General features: G+C 54.9%; 5 protein-coding genes across 5 annotated transcripts; 2 read left to right on the top strand and 3 right to left on the bottom strand.

Annotated features, from left to right (window-relative positions):
* Nucleotides 1-413: 413 nt before the first annotated feature.
* Nucleotides 414-3,301, bottom strand: LTR77_002211 (uncharacterized protein; the record flags this gene model as incomplete). The annotated part of the gene is made up of 5 exons (XM_064799470.1): nucleotides 414-529; nucleotides 598-1,174; nucleotides 1,230-1,660; nucleotides 1,716-1,830; nucleotides 1,883-3,301. The coding sequence occupies 5 exons, from the start codon at nucleotides 3,299-3,301 to the stop codon at nucleotides 414-416; spliced, it is 2,658 nt and encodes an 885-aa protein (XP_064662225.1).
* A 1,191-nt stretch (nucleotides 3,302-4,492) lies between these two features.
* LTR77_002210 (uncharacterized protein) lies at nucleotides 4,493-8,457 on the top strand (the record flags this gene model as incomplete). Its single annotated transcript, XM_064799469.1, has 4 exons — nucleotides 4,493-6,079; nucleotides 6,204-7,032; nucleotides 7,170-8,272; nucleotides 8,347-8,457. The coding sequence occupies 4 exons, from the start codon at nucleotides 4,493-4,495 to the stop codon at nucleotides 8,455-8,457; spliced, it is 3,630 nt and encodes a 1,209-aa protein (XP_064662224.1).
* A 376-nt stretch (nucleotides 8,458-8,833) lies between these two features.
* Nucleotides 8,834-9,879, top strand: LTR77_002209 (uncharacterized protein; the record flags this gene model as incomplete). Its single annotated transcript, XM_064799468.1, has 4 exons — nucleotides 8,834-8,887; nucleotides 8,947-9,154; nucleotides 9,227-9,569; nucleotides 9,624-9,879. The coding sequence occupies 4 exons, from the start codon at nucleotides 8,834-8,836 to the stop codon at nucleotides 9,877-9,879; spliced, it is 861 nt and encodes a 286-aa protein (XP_064662223.1).
* A 116-nt stretch (nucleotides 9,880-9,995) lies between these two features.
* On the bottom strand, nucleotides 9,996-12,184 carry LTR77_002208 (uncharacterized protein; the record flags this gene model as incomplete). Its single annotated transcript, XM_064799467.1, has 2 exons — nucleotides 9,996-12,032; nucleotides 12,125-12,184. 2 exons carry the CDS (start codon nucleotides 12,182-12,184, stop codon nucleotides 9,996-9,998), a joined length of 2,097 nt encoding a protein of 698 aa, XP_064662222.1.
* Nucleotides 12,185-12,558: 374 nt separating this feature from the next.
* LTR77_002207 (uncharacterized protein) lies at nucleotides 12,559-13,713 on the bottom strand (the record flags this gene model as incomplete). The annotated part of the gene is made up of 4 exons (XM_064799466.1): nucleotides 12,559-12,858; nucleotides 12,914-12,967; nucleotides 13,023-13,134; nucleotides 13,190-13,713. 4 exons carry the CDS (start codon nucleotides 13,711-13,713, stop codon nucleotides 12,559-12,561), a joined length of 990 nt encoding a protein of 329 aa, XP_064662221.1.
* Between the last annotated feature and the right edge of the window lie 21 nt (nucleotides 13,714-13,734).

The raw sequence follows: 13,734 nt of genomic DNA, 5'->3' as shown, positions 1-13,734 counted from the left end.
AAGAGGAAGAGGCCCTCGCAACGTCGGTTGAAGGAACCGCGGACTCTCCGTCCAGCCTCCGAGCACAACACGCTAGCGACTCAGGCGGCAGGAGCGAGTGTGACGCACGTGATTGTGCAAGTACATGTATGCATGTTATTATACCACGACTCAACATCGTAGCGAGAGCAGAAGACAAGCCTCATGGAGAAGGAGACATGAATGCTACAAATCCCGGAAAACTATACAGCCAGCAGCGAGCATTCCCTCTCATCCCCAGTTACCTCGTTTGCATACAGCCCATGCGTACAATTTACCAGTGGTATTTCTTCGTCAATCGTCAAGTCGTAGCTTTCACGTCTCGCAGCACAGCAAAGCAGCAAAAGCGTCAGTCTCATGCATCGTATCTGCTTCATCAAAGTGCTCGACCGTCATCAGCTCGGCGGCAAGTTCAAGAAAGGCAGCAAGAACCGAGCCACCAGGCGCGACGTATACAAGCAATGGTTCTGCTGCGCAAAAGTCACATCCTTGCGTGACTGCAGATGTTCGCCTGTGCCTCATGTGTCAGCATCACAGTCACATCCGCACATAACGGCGTTGAAAAGATGCAGGACTCACGCTTCTCCTCCAACAAATGCCTAACATTCCTCAAAAACGTCTGCGCAGCAAGATCCTCCTTATAACACGGCGTCCCGGGCCCAAAACTGCCCTGCGTCCAAGCCTTGTGGCGGTACTTGCCCTGGAACAGATACACGAGCAGTTCGAAGCGGTCGTCGATTCGAGAACACGCATTCCGCGCCTCGAACAGCGCCGCTGTCTCCGTCATCTCGCTCTTCGTGATCTTCGCGTCGGCCTGGATTTGCAGCGTGCGCTGGACCTCCTCCAACACCATGGCGAAGCCGAGGATGGCGCAGAAGGATGAGAGCCAGTGCTTCTCTTTCCGCGTGCTGCTGCGGAGGATCTGCTGCTGCCAGTTGAGCATTTTGGTGTAGACGGCGCCGCGCAGGACGTCGAAGTAGAATTTGATCTGCCGGTTCGCGAGGCGAGGGGAGGTGTGCGGGAGCAGTTCGCCGCAGTCGGAGTGTCTGATGTGGGAGAAGACGTGCGGGAGTTGGGAGTCTGGGATGGTGAGGGTGTGGCCCATGATGTAGGTGATGACCATCATGCGGAGGATGTCTCTGAGGACGAGTTTGAGCTGTGAGAGGGTGAGATGAGGTGCCGGTGAATGTTTTGAGGAGGGGAGTACTCACCTCTGCCTCTTGTGTGGCGATATAGAGTGAGCACAGCTGATCGAGCAGCCTTGCTTGAAACTGGTCGGGATCCACCTGCGACTCCTCTTCGAAGCAGGTCCAACCCAAATCGCCGAGATATTCAGGTCGGAGCAGTTCGTCCAGGTAACCTTCAACCAGCGCATCGTCGCTGCCATCGAGCTTGACCAGGCCGAGGGGAGGTGAGAATTTGTGCACATGCCTCAGAAGCCCTGTATTCGGATCCTGTAGGTATTGCAATTGACCCAGCAGATCATTGGACGTCGGCTCAAATTCGTATAGCTGCCATTTCTGAGCAGGGCCGTACCCGCAAGAAAGCTCGACCACAATGGGACGAGCAAAGTCCCAGCCCTTGACTTGCTCTTGGACAGTATCTTCAATGCCTTGCTTTTGGTGCATCACAGTCATTGAGGCTTAAGCGGAGCGTTAGCGCGTGTAGCTCACGAGGCGAAGTCATACTCAACTTACGCGGCAGGAAATCATGGATGAGATCTGGTAGCTTCTCCCGGTTGCAGTGGAAGACCAGAGTACCCTTCTCGCTCGCCACCATACAGCGATGGCAGCAACCGTTTTCGCCTGTGCACTGCAAAATAATCAGCACGTGCACTTGATGGAGGGGTGAAACAAAAATGTACCTCGTCTCGTTGGAAAGAGCACCGCCAGCAAACACCTATCTTGCGCATTATGTGAATTTGCCTCCGCTTTTCGTCGACAAGATGCTCCCCTTTCTTTCGCCCGCCTCTGATTCTGCCACCATTCTGCTGGTTTTGGGGTCTGGCGGGCCCGTGTTGCGGAGCTTTCGCCAGAGCCTGGAGATGTCGTTTCGGAGCTACAGCAGTACGCTTTTCCTGACCTCCGTTGATCCTTTGGTTGACAATGCGTTGCTCCTGAGTGCTGAAGTCCGATGCGTCGATCGGTGAACGTTGCGAGGGCACTACCACACTCGGCCATTGACGTTCTGCCTGGTTGGGAACAGCAGGAAGCTCGAACGTTTGGAAGTGTTGTGGGATGTTTGGTGCTGCCGGTTGAGACGATTGCTGATACACTTGGGATGGAGGGCCGCTATGGGGAGGTATGTCGGTATATGGCATATGTAGGGATGGCCCTTGGTCGACCACGGCATTCCCGTACCACAGCTCTGGTTGCTGACTGTAGACATACGGATGTCCATGCTGGGAATAGTGTGGTGCTGTGACCGGATGTTCGAATGGGTGAAATGCAGGAAGCGTACGGTGTCGTGTACTGTCAGTCGTACTTTGACCTCCTAGAAGCTGTTGCATGTGTGCATTTGACACCAAGGTTGCATGTGCCGAGCCACCGTCATAAGTGTTGTCCACAAACAGATTATTGCCTATGTCGGGACATTGCTGGTCGAAGCTCGCCGAAGATGTAGGACTAGGTGTAACAGCGTAGGTGGCTTGACCACTGCTGATCGACCGTGAAAGCGCGGTCGAAGACTCGTATGTTGGATGTGGAAGCCCGGAAGATCGTGGAATAGCCCGCGCTCGAGTTGGAGACTCGCCAATGTGCATCCGCGCTGCATCACGGGAAAGCTGTTCACCTGATATCGTCGGTGACGGCTTAGAGACCATGACGAAGCTGTCGCTGGGCGACGTCGCAAAGTTGTTTCCGCCGGAGTTGGCATTCTCTTGGTCCTCTCCGTATGAGCCTGGGGTGAAAACATTCCCATTGCCAGTACTCGGCGACGAATCCACGGGCTGAGACCTCAGCCCAAAGAGCTCGTCCGACTGAAACCCGGGTTGATGGATCCTCAAGTTGTTCCAAGGTGCATCCGAGATGGGGTAGTCTCCATCACCGTCTGACAGTACACTCCCCAAGAGTTGCCAGCTGACGCCATCGTAGAATAAATTCGGTGAAGTCTCTGCATGTCCGGGGCGGAAAGAGTGGCTGCTGAGCAGGTCTTCGTCAGGCGCTGCCCGCATTAGGAGGTCGTCGGTAGACTGGTAACCCGGTATGTTCGGGAGCTGGTTGAGGTCGTTGTAGTACGTTTCCTCCTCGCGAGGCCGTGCGACGAGGGTGCCGGCCGCCGCCATTATGTTTGGAGGCGCTCCTCAGGCATGCGTACCCTCTCACCGGAGCGTACAAACACAACAGCTGAGTCGCTATGTCTCACCGCAGGCGGTGCGCCATTCTCGGAAGCTAGATGACGGTTCCCGACAGATCGTTCGCCTTTGAATGCACCACAAATAGCGCTTTCGTCCCCCAGCGTCGAGAAAAGCGCAAGGCTCTCCGATTCAAGCGGAGTCCCACCTTGACCGGTGAATGGGGGCGAATTAGAGCTTCACCGGTCGCCTGCCGTGCGTCCAGGTCAGACAAAGAATAATGTCGGAGTGTCTAAGGCAGAACGAGAGGCATCCGCCAGGCTCAAATCGTCAATGCAGTCACTGCAATCCTCTACGTTGATGATGAGCAGGAGGTGCGGAAGATAGCTGCGAGGGGGAGGAGGCTTAGATCGAGGAGCTGCAGGGATCGGATCACCAGACGAAGAGATGCAAGAGGTGTGTTATAAGTATCGACAGTCACCACCAGACGAACGCGATTCCATCTCATTCGCCGTCTTGTCGGCGTCTTGTCGGACCTCTTCTGCCGTTCTTGAAAGTAAGGTACTTTGCCTTCGCGGTTCGCACAACGCACAGTTGAAGCGCTTCGCTGGCCGTCCTGCAGATCATGTGCCTTCGACATGACTGAGGCAGCTCTGCATGTTGGCGCTTCGCAACGCCATCTGGTCAGGCCCGTCAGAGCTGCAGGCCCGACGAACAGGTTTCCCAGCTCCGCGAGGCCTAGATTTCGTCTTCCATTCATGCGATGCGCGGATGCTTAAAATGGCGAGAAGAACTTCGATTGAGAATGTTGCTGTCACGTGCTTAACGCGCGATGACGTTTGGCCTTGGCAGGTTCGCCGCGTCCTCTCCACTGTACCCGCGGTGAATCAAGCCAATGCCAGTCTATAGCACTTCTAAATCAAGCTTGCAAGTGCGACACAGCGCACCGTTTGTGACAGAGTAGGTCAATTGCATTTCTTGACCTTCTTCGAAACTCGCCTGCTTCAACACCTTCCCATCAAGCTTCAGACGCTCACGCGAAGCTCCTGCCAGCCGGCGAGGACGCACATTCACTGGAAAGGCAAGGAAACGACATGTGTGAGCTGGCCGAGACTCCCCGGTGAACACTCGGCCGCGTGATCACCTCGAGGACAGCAAATAGGCCCATCGAGCCCATCCATCATGTCGGGCAACGATGACGCCGACGAGCAGCACCGCTATAGGCCGCCTCACACCGAGAAGCACCAGATACCCACCATCAGCCGGTATCGCGAGGAGAAGAAGGCACGTCAGTCCGCAGCCCAACAGTACGGTGACCAGGGTGACCAGACCGACTACGGTGAGCGCCAAGAAGTCGACCGACCGTATGAGCCCGAGGACTTTGATGCCGGCGAATCGCAGAACCAGCAGGAGGACGATGAATCGCCTGTAGACACTTCAGAGGCTGACGCCGGTGCTGAGGACCCGCGGACCAGGCGAAAAGACTTGAAGAAACGCAAGGATGAGAGGGCTGATAGAGAAGTTACTGATCCTGTTACCCATCTGCCAGTCTGGATCCATGACCTGACTTCCGCCGCATTGGAAGAGGTTCCCGAGAACGAGGAACCCTTTGGATCTACCACGAGGACTGCTACCGGGCTGAGCAACAAGCGGAAGTCCGGAGACCAGCTCCAGCAGGAGACGAGAGATCTGCAGCAAGGTCACGATGACATGCGGACATTGTTCCCGCCACCCAACTTCGACACCATTCAAACAGAGCTGGCAGACATCTCTCGACGCGGTGTAACCATTGGGCTCATAGGTGTCGTCGTGCTATTGGTGCTCGCTGGTGCATTGGAGCGATTGGTCAATTCCGACTCTATCGCTGGTCACCTGAACGAGAAAACGAGCATTCCTCGGTGGTCAGTCCGCCTCACATTATGGGCTATTCTGGGATCGGCAGCATCGGGCGCAGTGGCTGCGTTGATCTGGGCTGTGAGAGATTGGATGGGAAAGCGAATAGAAAGCCTGTGGGATGACGAGATCTGGAACGCGAATGGTGAGAAGACTGTTGCATCGTCAGAGGGACATGACACCGAATCGGTTGCTTGGCTCAATGCTCTGCTTGGGTCGGTGTGGCCGCTGATCAATCCGGATCTCTTCACAAGCCTAGCGGATACTCTCGAGGATGTCATGCAGGCGTCACTTCCGAAAATGGTGCAGATGGTCAGTGTCAATGACATTGGCCAGGGAAGCGAGAACATTCGGATTCTCGGGATCAGGTGGCTGCCCACAGGCGCTGCGGCCCGGGCTGTCAATGAAGATGGAAAACTCGAGAAATCTGACCAGGACAAGGCAAATGACCGCCAGGTCTCGGGCGAAGGCGAGGTGCAGAACGGCGAAAAGGGCCAGAACGGCAACGGCAACGGCAATGATCAGACAGAGCAGGCCCAGGATGGATCCCAACAGCAAACCGCCGAAGGTCTGGAGGCCGAAGATGGCGACTTCATCAACATGGAAGTCTCCTTTGCCTACCGTGCACGCTCTGGCAAGCGCAGCATCAAGGACCGAGCGAACGACATGCACCTCTACATGGCCTTCTACCTCCCAGCAGGCGTCAAGTTCCCAGTGTGGGTGGATCTGCGCGGTGTGGTAGGCACCGTGCGACTGCGACTCCAACTGTGTCCGGATCCTCCTTTCTTCTCCTTGTGCACGTTCACATTCCTGGGCCAGCCGAAAGTCGAGCTCTCGTGCACGCCGCTTTCGAAGCATGCGGTCAATATTATGGATGTAAGTGTGACCGGTAAAAGGGTACCGCTCGTCTCAAACATTGTCTCAAGACGGGTGATACCCTGAGATTACCTGCTCCTTTATCTCGAGTATCTTGAGACTTGCTAACACTTATGCCGGTTAGGTGCCGCTCATCAGCAACTTTGTGCAAAGCTCGGTCGATGCCGCGATGGCTCAATACGTCGCGCCGAAGAGTCTCAACCTTGACCTCAAGGACATGCTAGCGGGCGACGACTTCAAGAAGGATACCGATGCGAGAGGAGTGTTGGTGGTGAACATCAAGCGGGGGTATGACTTCAAGACTGGCGATCAGGGGATCCCGCTCATTAAGGATGGCTCATCCGATCCTTATGTCAGTGTTGGGTGGGCTAAGTTCGGGAAGCCGATGTGGTCTACAAGGCTATTGCTGAACGAGATGGAGCCCTGGTGGGACGAAACTGCCTACGTCTTGGTGACGCCAGAGGAGCTGAATGTGGATGAGCGCATCAGAGTGCAGCTCTGGGACTCTGATCGGATGACTGCGGATGATGATCTCGGTCGAGTGGAAGTAGACCTCAAAGAGATCATGCGACGCGATGAGTCCAACAGCAAGATGTGGCATCGGGAGGACGGCTTCCGCGCTCTTAAGAAGGGCGAAAACATGCCCGGCAAGCTGGAATGGAGCATTGGCTATTTCTCGAAGGCGCGGATACAGCAGTGTCAACTGGAGAAGCAAACGTTCGATCCCCAAATCAAGAGTCTGGAACAACTCGAGAAGAAGGCCGACGAAGTCTGTCAACGAAAGCTGCGTGAGGCACATATCAAGGAGGGGCGGCACAAAGGCGACGCAGATGAGCTGGAGCAGCAGAAGGCGCAGGAGTTCAAGAGCATGCAGGATGCCATGGTTATTTCTTCTCCTCCGCCGGACGGCTTCCCAAGCGGCGTCTTCAGCATTCAGATCCACCAGATTACGGGTGCGTACTCCATCCCTCATCTACATCATTCTGTCAGGCGTAGAACGCCCTTACAAGGCCTGTCTAATTCTAATGAGGCCGGTTTCTGATTCATTGTCTAAGACATCTGCTGACGAGTTCTTCTCACGTGCGCTTAGGTCTCGAGCTTGAGAAAGTCAGCAAGACTCAGAATGAGAAAGCCGAAGAAGGCAACGACGAAGAGGAAGAAGGCGAGGGCCTCCCGTCTGCCTACTGCACAGTCATCATCAACCACAACAAAGCCTTCAAGACGCGCACGAAGCCCAAGAACGCGAAGCCCTTCTACAACGCCTCCACCGAACGCTATCTCGCCGACTGGCGGAGCGCGGAGGTCTACGTCTCTGTGCGCGACGCGAGAGTCAAAGAGGACGACCCACTGCTCGGTATTGTCCATCTACCGCTGTGGGAGGTCTTCAAGGAGCGCTCGCAAGTCAACGGCTTCTACCCTGTGGCCGGCGGGATCGGATACGGCCGCATCCGTCTCTCCATGGTTTGGCGAAGCGTACAATTACAAGCTCCACCTGAATCTCTCGGCTGGCAGTACGGCACGCTAGAAATCCCATCTCCAATCTCAGAGGTCGAAGTATCGGAGGAGCTGAAGCATTTCAAGCTGAAGTTCCACACCGACTTGGGAAGCGGGAAGATGTATCCTGACAAGCACTCTGGCACTTGGAAGTCGAAGCATGATCAGAGCCTCAAACTTCCCGTGCATAAGCGGTACAGTACCAGTCTCGCGATTGAATTCCGCCATACCGGCACCTTCCGGGACCAAACCCCAGCATTCGCCGTACTATGGCTCAAAAACATCCCGGACGAAGAAGAAAAGGAAATGACCCTCAACGTCTGGAAAGGCGACTACGAGCGCGCGACCAAAAACGCCCTCCCCGAATGCGGCGAGAAAGTCGGCACCATCAAGCTCCGCCTCACCTTCTGGAACGGGCTCGGTTCTGCCCATAGTAAATGGGCTTCCAAGCAAAAGGAAGTGAGCGATGTGGTCGAGGTGCTGGAGGCGGCGCGGGATAATCTGGAGGAGATGCAGCATGAGAAGGAAGCCGGAATCGTGGACGGTGAGGATACGGATAGCAGTGACGAGGAACATGGGAACGGAAAGGTTGAGGGTGATGATGGGGAAGGGAAGAAAGGTCCGGTTGAGAAGGTGAAGGATTTGAAGAAGCAGCAGGGGCATTTGAGTCGGCAGAATCGGGGGGTGATGCAGTGGAAGGTTCGTAACCCTCGACATAACCATGATCACCATCAGTATTGCCCATGGCTCGACTTTTGCTGACGTTCTCGCAGATCCCTCGAACAGCGCAGTGGGCTTCGCATAAGCTTGAGCGGACGGAGTCGAAGCTCCACGGGCTGTTTCATCACCATACCAAGCAGTCGGGAATTGAGACGGAGGTGTAGTGCTTTGAGGCTTGTTGTGTGCTTTTTGACAGCGTTCAAGCCGTTTGTAGATTAGATTCCGCACGCGTGTGTTCAGACAAGACACATGTGAAAAGCTCACTGATCACACCTTCGAGCCTCGTCCATCGCCTACGATGTCCGAAGTAGGAAGGTACCGCACCGTGATGCAGGCCATGTGGCGGACAAGCTCTGCGCAAGCTCTGCCGACCCACAGTGTTGTTCAACCCACTTCGACATGCTGGGATCACTGCATGGATGCGGACACAATGACATTGTCAGACGCACATGCACAGTTTCAATACTGTGTGACTTTCGCATTTCTATCCACATATTGTTACATCTAGCCTCGAGCACTCTTTTCTCGTAGTAGCATGCTATGGCGCCGCAGGAAAGCATCCCAACCTCAGCGACGGTGCTGGGAGCCATAGGCGTGGGTCACCCATCCACCGCGAAACGTTACAGACACACGAGAATGCTAAACACCCACAGACCGTCCTATGGTGCATCCAACTCCTCCCGCAAATCTGGCACTCCTACCGCACGAAATCCACCAAAGGCCTGCCCGAAGCCATGATGTTCCTCTGGAGTCTTTCCTCTTTGCCTTTCGGTGTCTACTCGATCACGCAGAGGTTCAATGTCGGGTTGCAGATCCAGCCGCAGCTGTTCGGGCTGTTTTGTGGTGTTAGTTGGGGGCAGTGTGAGTTCATCCACGATCAGATCGAGCAGCTATCTACTACGACGGACGGGCAAAACTGATGTTCTGGGGCAGGTCTCTACTACGGCCGCCGCTGGAAAGCATGGAAATGTATCCTCGCTGTTACCGTGCTCTTGACGTTCGTAGCGGCGCTACAGATCGTTTTTGTCTTCGTTATCCGCGGACCTTACTCACGGGGAGTTTCGTGGCCGGTGATGACGTTTGGGATCATTGCTTGCATTACGCTGCTCTCCGGCTACGCGCCTATACCCTTTGAGCTGATGAAGAGGCGTGGGAGGGTGGTGGGCATTGACTTCTGGTTCCTCTTGGTTGATTCGTCGGGAGCGCTGTTCTCGTTGTTGTCGTTGGTCTTCCAGAACACGTTCGATATCGAATTTGGAACGCTCTACGCAGTCTGGTAAGTCCCAGGCGAACATTCAACAGGTGTAGCCATTAGTTGACGATACCACAGTTGTACAGTGGAGTACGGAGTCTTCATCTCACATGGCGTCTGGCTCTTACGAACTCGAGAGCTCCGAAGAAGAGCGAAAGCATTTGGTCAGTCCTTTGACGATCTCCCAGAGGCTAGAGCATGGCAAGAAGGAGGCTTCAAGTTGGAGGAATGGATGGGTCGATGTTGCTTTGGACGTTCGAAACGTGACCAGGTGTTGGATGAGGAATTAGCTGTCGCAGATGAGCAGAGCATGGAGAGGGATACAGTTGCATAGACCATAAATTGTCTTTATACATCGTTACCTCCCGCATCTCAGTCACTTGCATCGTGAATAGCGGATGAGCCTAATCACGCCGGCCATAGTAGAGCCCGAGTGATCGTTGACGCTTCTCAAGCCCAAAAGTTATGCATCCCAGCATTGGCCGACGGAAAGAAAGAAGCATTAAACTCCAGCTCCGTGGGATTCCACTCGGCAATCTCACCCTCTCCAAACGCGAAGCCATGCTCCATCGAGCTGAACAAAAACTGGTCGGTTCGGTTAGGATCGGACTCCCAAGGCGTAGCAGGAGCCGCATCTAACATAGACTGAGAGGTGCCTGGATTGAAATACGGAGCTTGCATAGCCGGGTAGAGCGGCGTGGATGGCTGTGGAGTCTTGACGTATGGTTTCGCCTCCAGTGGCCGGGCGTTCGTGGGTTGTGTGGAAGGCGGCTGTTGCTGGTCTTGCATTTGCAGGCTCTCGGCCGTCGAGCGATCGAGGTATTGGAAAAAGAGCTCTAGGACCCAGTTCGTGACTTCCCACGTTTTCTGCAATTCTTGCAAGCCATTAAGGCAGATTTTTGCTCGCGAGACTGCCACCGTCCGTCCAGATCCCACAGAGCGGCGCAACTGGATCGTGTGCATGCAGAGTGTGTTGAACAGGTTTGTTATGACATGTACTTGCCCGTGCCGAAGCGTTTCGTCCGATAGCATGTCCTCGACGATGCGAGTGTTGCGAGATGCAGCGGTGATTGCTATGCTGCCGTCAACCTCTCGGTCTTCCTCCTGGGCACCGATGTAGCCGGACCGGTAAAGTAGGATCAGAAGATTGTTGTAAGCCAAGTGCTGCATATTGGCGTAGAAGCTCGGCGGCTCTCCGCTGTTGTTGTCCGGCTGCATTGCTATCGGTAGCTGATCCCTCCACTGGGCCAGCCTGCTCCGGATCTGCTCTCTGTACACGCTGGTGAGCCTTTTGTTGGGCAAGTAGCCAGAGTGCACTATTTGTCCCAGCAGTTTCGCCAATTCAGTCATGCCCATGGCATAAGTGATGTACTGGTCTGCAGCCTTTTGTGGCACACTGTCGTGGTAGGCGTGATCGAAGTCGGATCTCTCGAGGGACTCAAAGTCGCAGTCCTCATCCCGGACTCGATTTGGCAGTCCCAACGCTGCGGCGCATTGCCGGTCGCGAGTATACAACGACCACCATATTCGTCGTCGCAGTTTCGCAGCCTGGCTATCAGCGTTGCCAGCAGATCGATGAAGAGCCTTCGTCTGGGCCAAAGATATCGCTACAGCGAGCCAATGCCGGGTGTCCTTTTCGAGCAATGCGCCGGCTCTCCAAAAGCTCATCAAGAACAGCGACTGAATCACAGTGATCTTCTTCTGCTCGACCTCAGCATCATAGATGTCCTTGGCCCGCATGTAGAAGATGTACTTGGCGCGATGTCGGGTGCCTTCGCCCAAAGCCAGAAGCACAGAATCTTCACAGTGAAGCACTCCGACGAACAGCATGGCTTGCAGTAACAGAGGCGAAAGCGTGCCTTGGCTGTGCTGCGCCCAGATGTCCATCTCGTCCACGACGGCGAAGCATGGATGGAACCAGCGGAAGTAGGCCTTTAGCAACCCCTCTACGACTGATGAATCCGGGAAGGAGAGTGCGCCATCCTGCCTTAGATGCTCCTTCCTCCTCTCCCGTCGCTGCACTTCCCAGTCGGGGATGAGCGATTCGGCCTTGACTGCAGAGGGCACGGCGTAGCGCAGTCTGGCACTTTGATCCGGCGAGTTGGACGTAGGTGCCGCGGAGTCTGGCGCATCATGCACGTATCTTAGAGATGTTGCCTCCCCCAAGAAAACATCGCCGTCTTCCTCCAGACGAACCTCTGGGCGTGGACCGTTGGGCTGCTCGCCCGGCAGGAAGCTCTTGATTGCCGCCTCTGGTTGAGTGGCATTGATATCCCGGTGCAGCGACGCAAGGACCTGGGCTCCGGCTACTTCATCGTCATGCTGACTGCGAGCTCCGGAGGCACTGCTATCCAGGGAATGTCGTTTCTTATTGGGCCGTGGATGCTTCCCACGCCGGCTTTCGCGCGTCTCGCAGGTAACATTGCCAGCCACGCAGTTTTGGCATGGCTGCCTTTCAGTCACATCGCATTTTACTCGTCGTGCGTTCTGCAGACGTGTTAGGTATTGCGCTTGAGTATATCTGAAATCATCGAGCTCGAGCGAGACGCATGATGGGAGCTCGAGACACGTGTACTTACACAAGCCAAACAAGCCTGACGAGCCCTTTTACGCGGCGGTGGACCGGTGTTGTCTGACATCCGGATTGTGTTTGGCGGCGTCTCTGGTTATCAAACCATGTCGGCGACTCGAGCAAGAGCCTCACCGCCGATGTGAAGGCGTTGCGGCGGCCTTGGCACTTTTCTGACGTTGCTGGTCGTCATGTAGCCGAAGAGGGGTACATGTACTTCTGTACTGCCGTTGCTCACTGTCAGAAGACTTCACTATTGACCAGAGAGAATTCTCGAGCCGACCAGTGCACAAGTATGTCTTGTCACAAGTCTCCAATCATTGAACGTTCACCAGCAGGTCTGATCCACGAGACAGTGTCTGTCTCGAGCTCGAGAGCATCAGTTTGGTCTATCTACAGGTATAGCGTTTCCTATATACAAACACCTCCCCTCACTACATTCTCCTATTCAACAATCGTTCCCTTCATCCCCGTCTTCCCAAAAGAATCTCTAACCTCCGCATTCCATTTCGATCTCTCTCCACTCTTCGCCTCTGCGTCCTTCTCAAGCAAGATCCGGTACTTCTCTCCAACATACAGCGGCGACATGGCTCGGTATGAAACCGACTTAGGGACCGTTTCCGGAGAGCTGTTTCCGTTGGAGTCGCGGTAGAGATCCAGGATACTAATCAGGTTGAGCGGGCCGTGAACGACGAGATCGCGGTGGCCTTCGACGTTCTGGCACCAGTCGCGGGAGTAGTGAATCTGATTGACGATTGTTAGCGTTGTTGGACGCCCGTGAGGAGGTTCAACAACTTACCTTGTGAGCGTTGAACGTCAGGGCTGAGAAGCGGAACAACTGAACGTCTGTTCTCTGGAAATCGCGGCTGTATTGGCCTGTTCACTGATCAGCGGCACTTCCAACAAACCTGCAGTATTTTCAAAAGGTCCACACCCTCTTTGGCCTCTGGTAAAGGCTTCTGCTCCGGCATAGGTGGGAGCGGCTCCTTCTCCGTCATCTCATGTCGAAACACCCAATTCCTGCCCTCAAATCGTCAGCAAGCAACCACTACAACAGCTGCACGAAGCAACAGACCTCTTATCAACCAAAGCAACCCCATTATCACTCTCATAAGTCTTCTCCAGCCCCGCCAACACCATACTATTCCCATCCCTCATCGTCTTCGCCTCCGCACTCACAATCCTCGTAATCTCCGTCACCGTACTCCCCACCCGAAGCAACTGCGCCGGATTCTGCTGCCACAACAACTCGCCTCCCGCCCACATCCTCCTCGTCCATGGCGCCAGAGGGTTGAGCGTCTTATCTGTGCCATCGATGCCGAGATCCTGCTCCAGAAACGTGGGAGTAAAGTAAGCCCAGTGATAACCAGGTGGCAGGGGGGTGCCTTTCATGGGAGTGCCGTCGGCGAGCAGTTTGTCGGATTCATGAAGTTTAGGCCGGCCTAGGGTGGCGGTCAGGAGACGAGCTTGGTTGGCGTCGATTAGTTGCTCGCGGACGAAGATGGGCTTGTTTCCGAAACGTTGTAGGATTTCTGCTGCTGCGTCGGATGCTGATGTTTTTGACGTGGTCGATGCTAGGCGGCGGAAGACGCGTGACATTGTGTTTTACTTTTGGCTTAG

The sequence above is a fragment of the Saxophila tyrrhenica genome (assembly GCF_035928015.1).
Source record: "Saxophila tyrrhenica strain CCFEE 5935 chromosome Unknown scaffold_3, whole genome shotgun sequence".
In the NCBI taxonomy this organism is placed as follows: Eukaryota; Fungi; Ascomycota; class Dothideomycetes; order Mycosphaerellales; family Extremaceae; genus Saxophila; species Saxophila tyrrhenica.
This window is presented reverse-complemented; position numbering and strand designations above follow the sequence as displayed.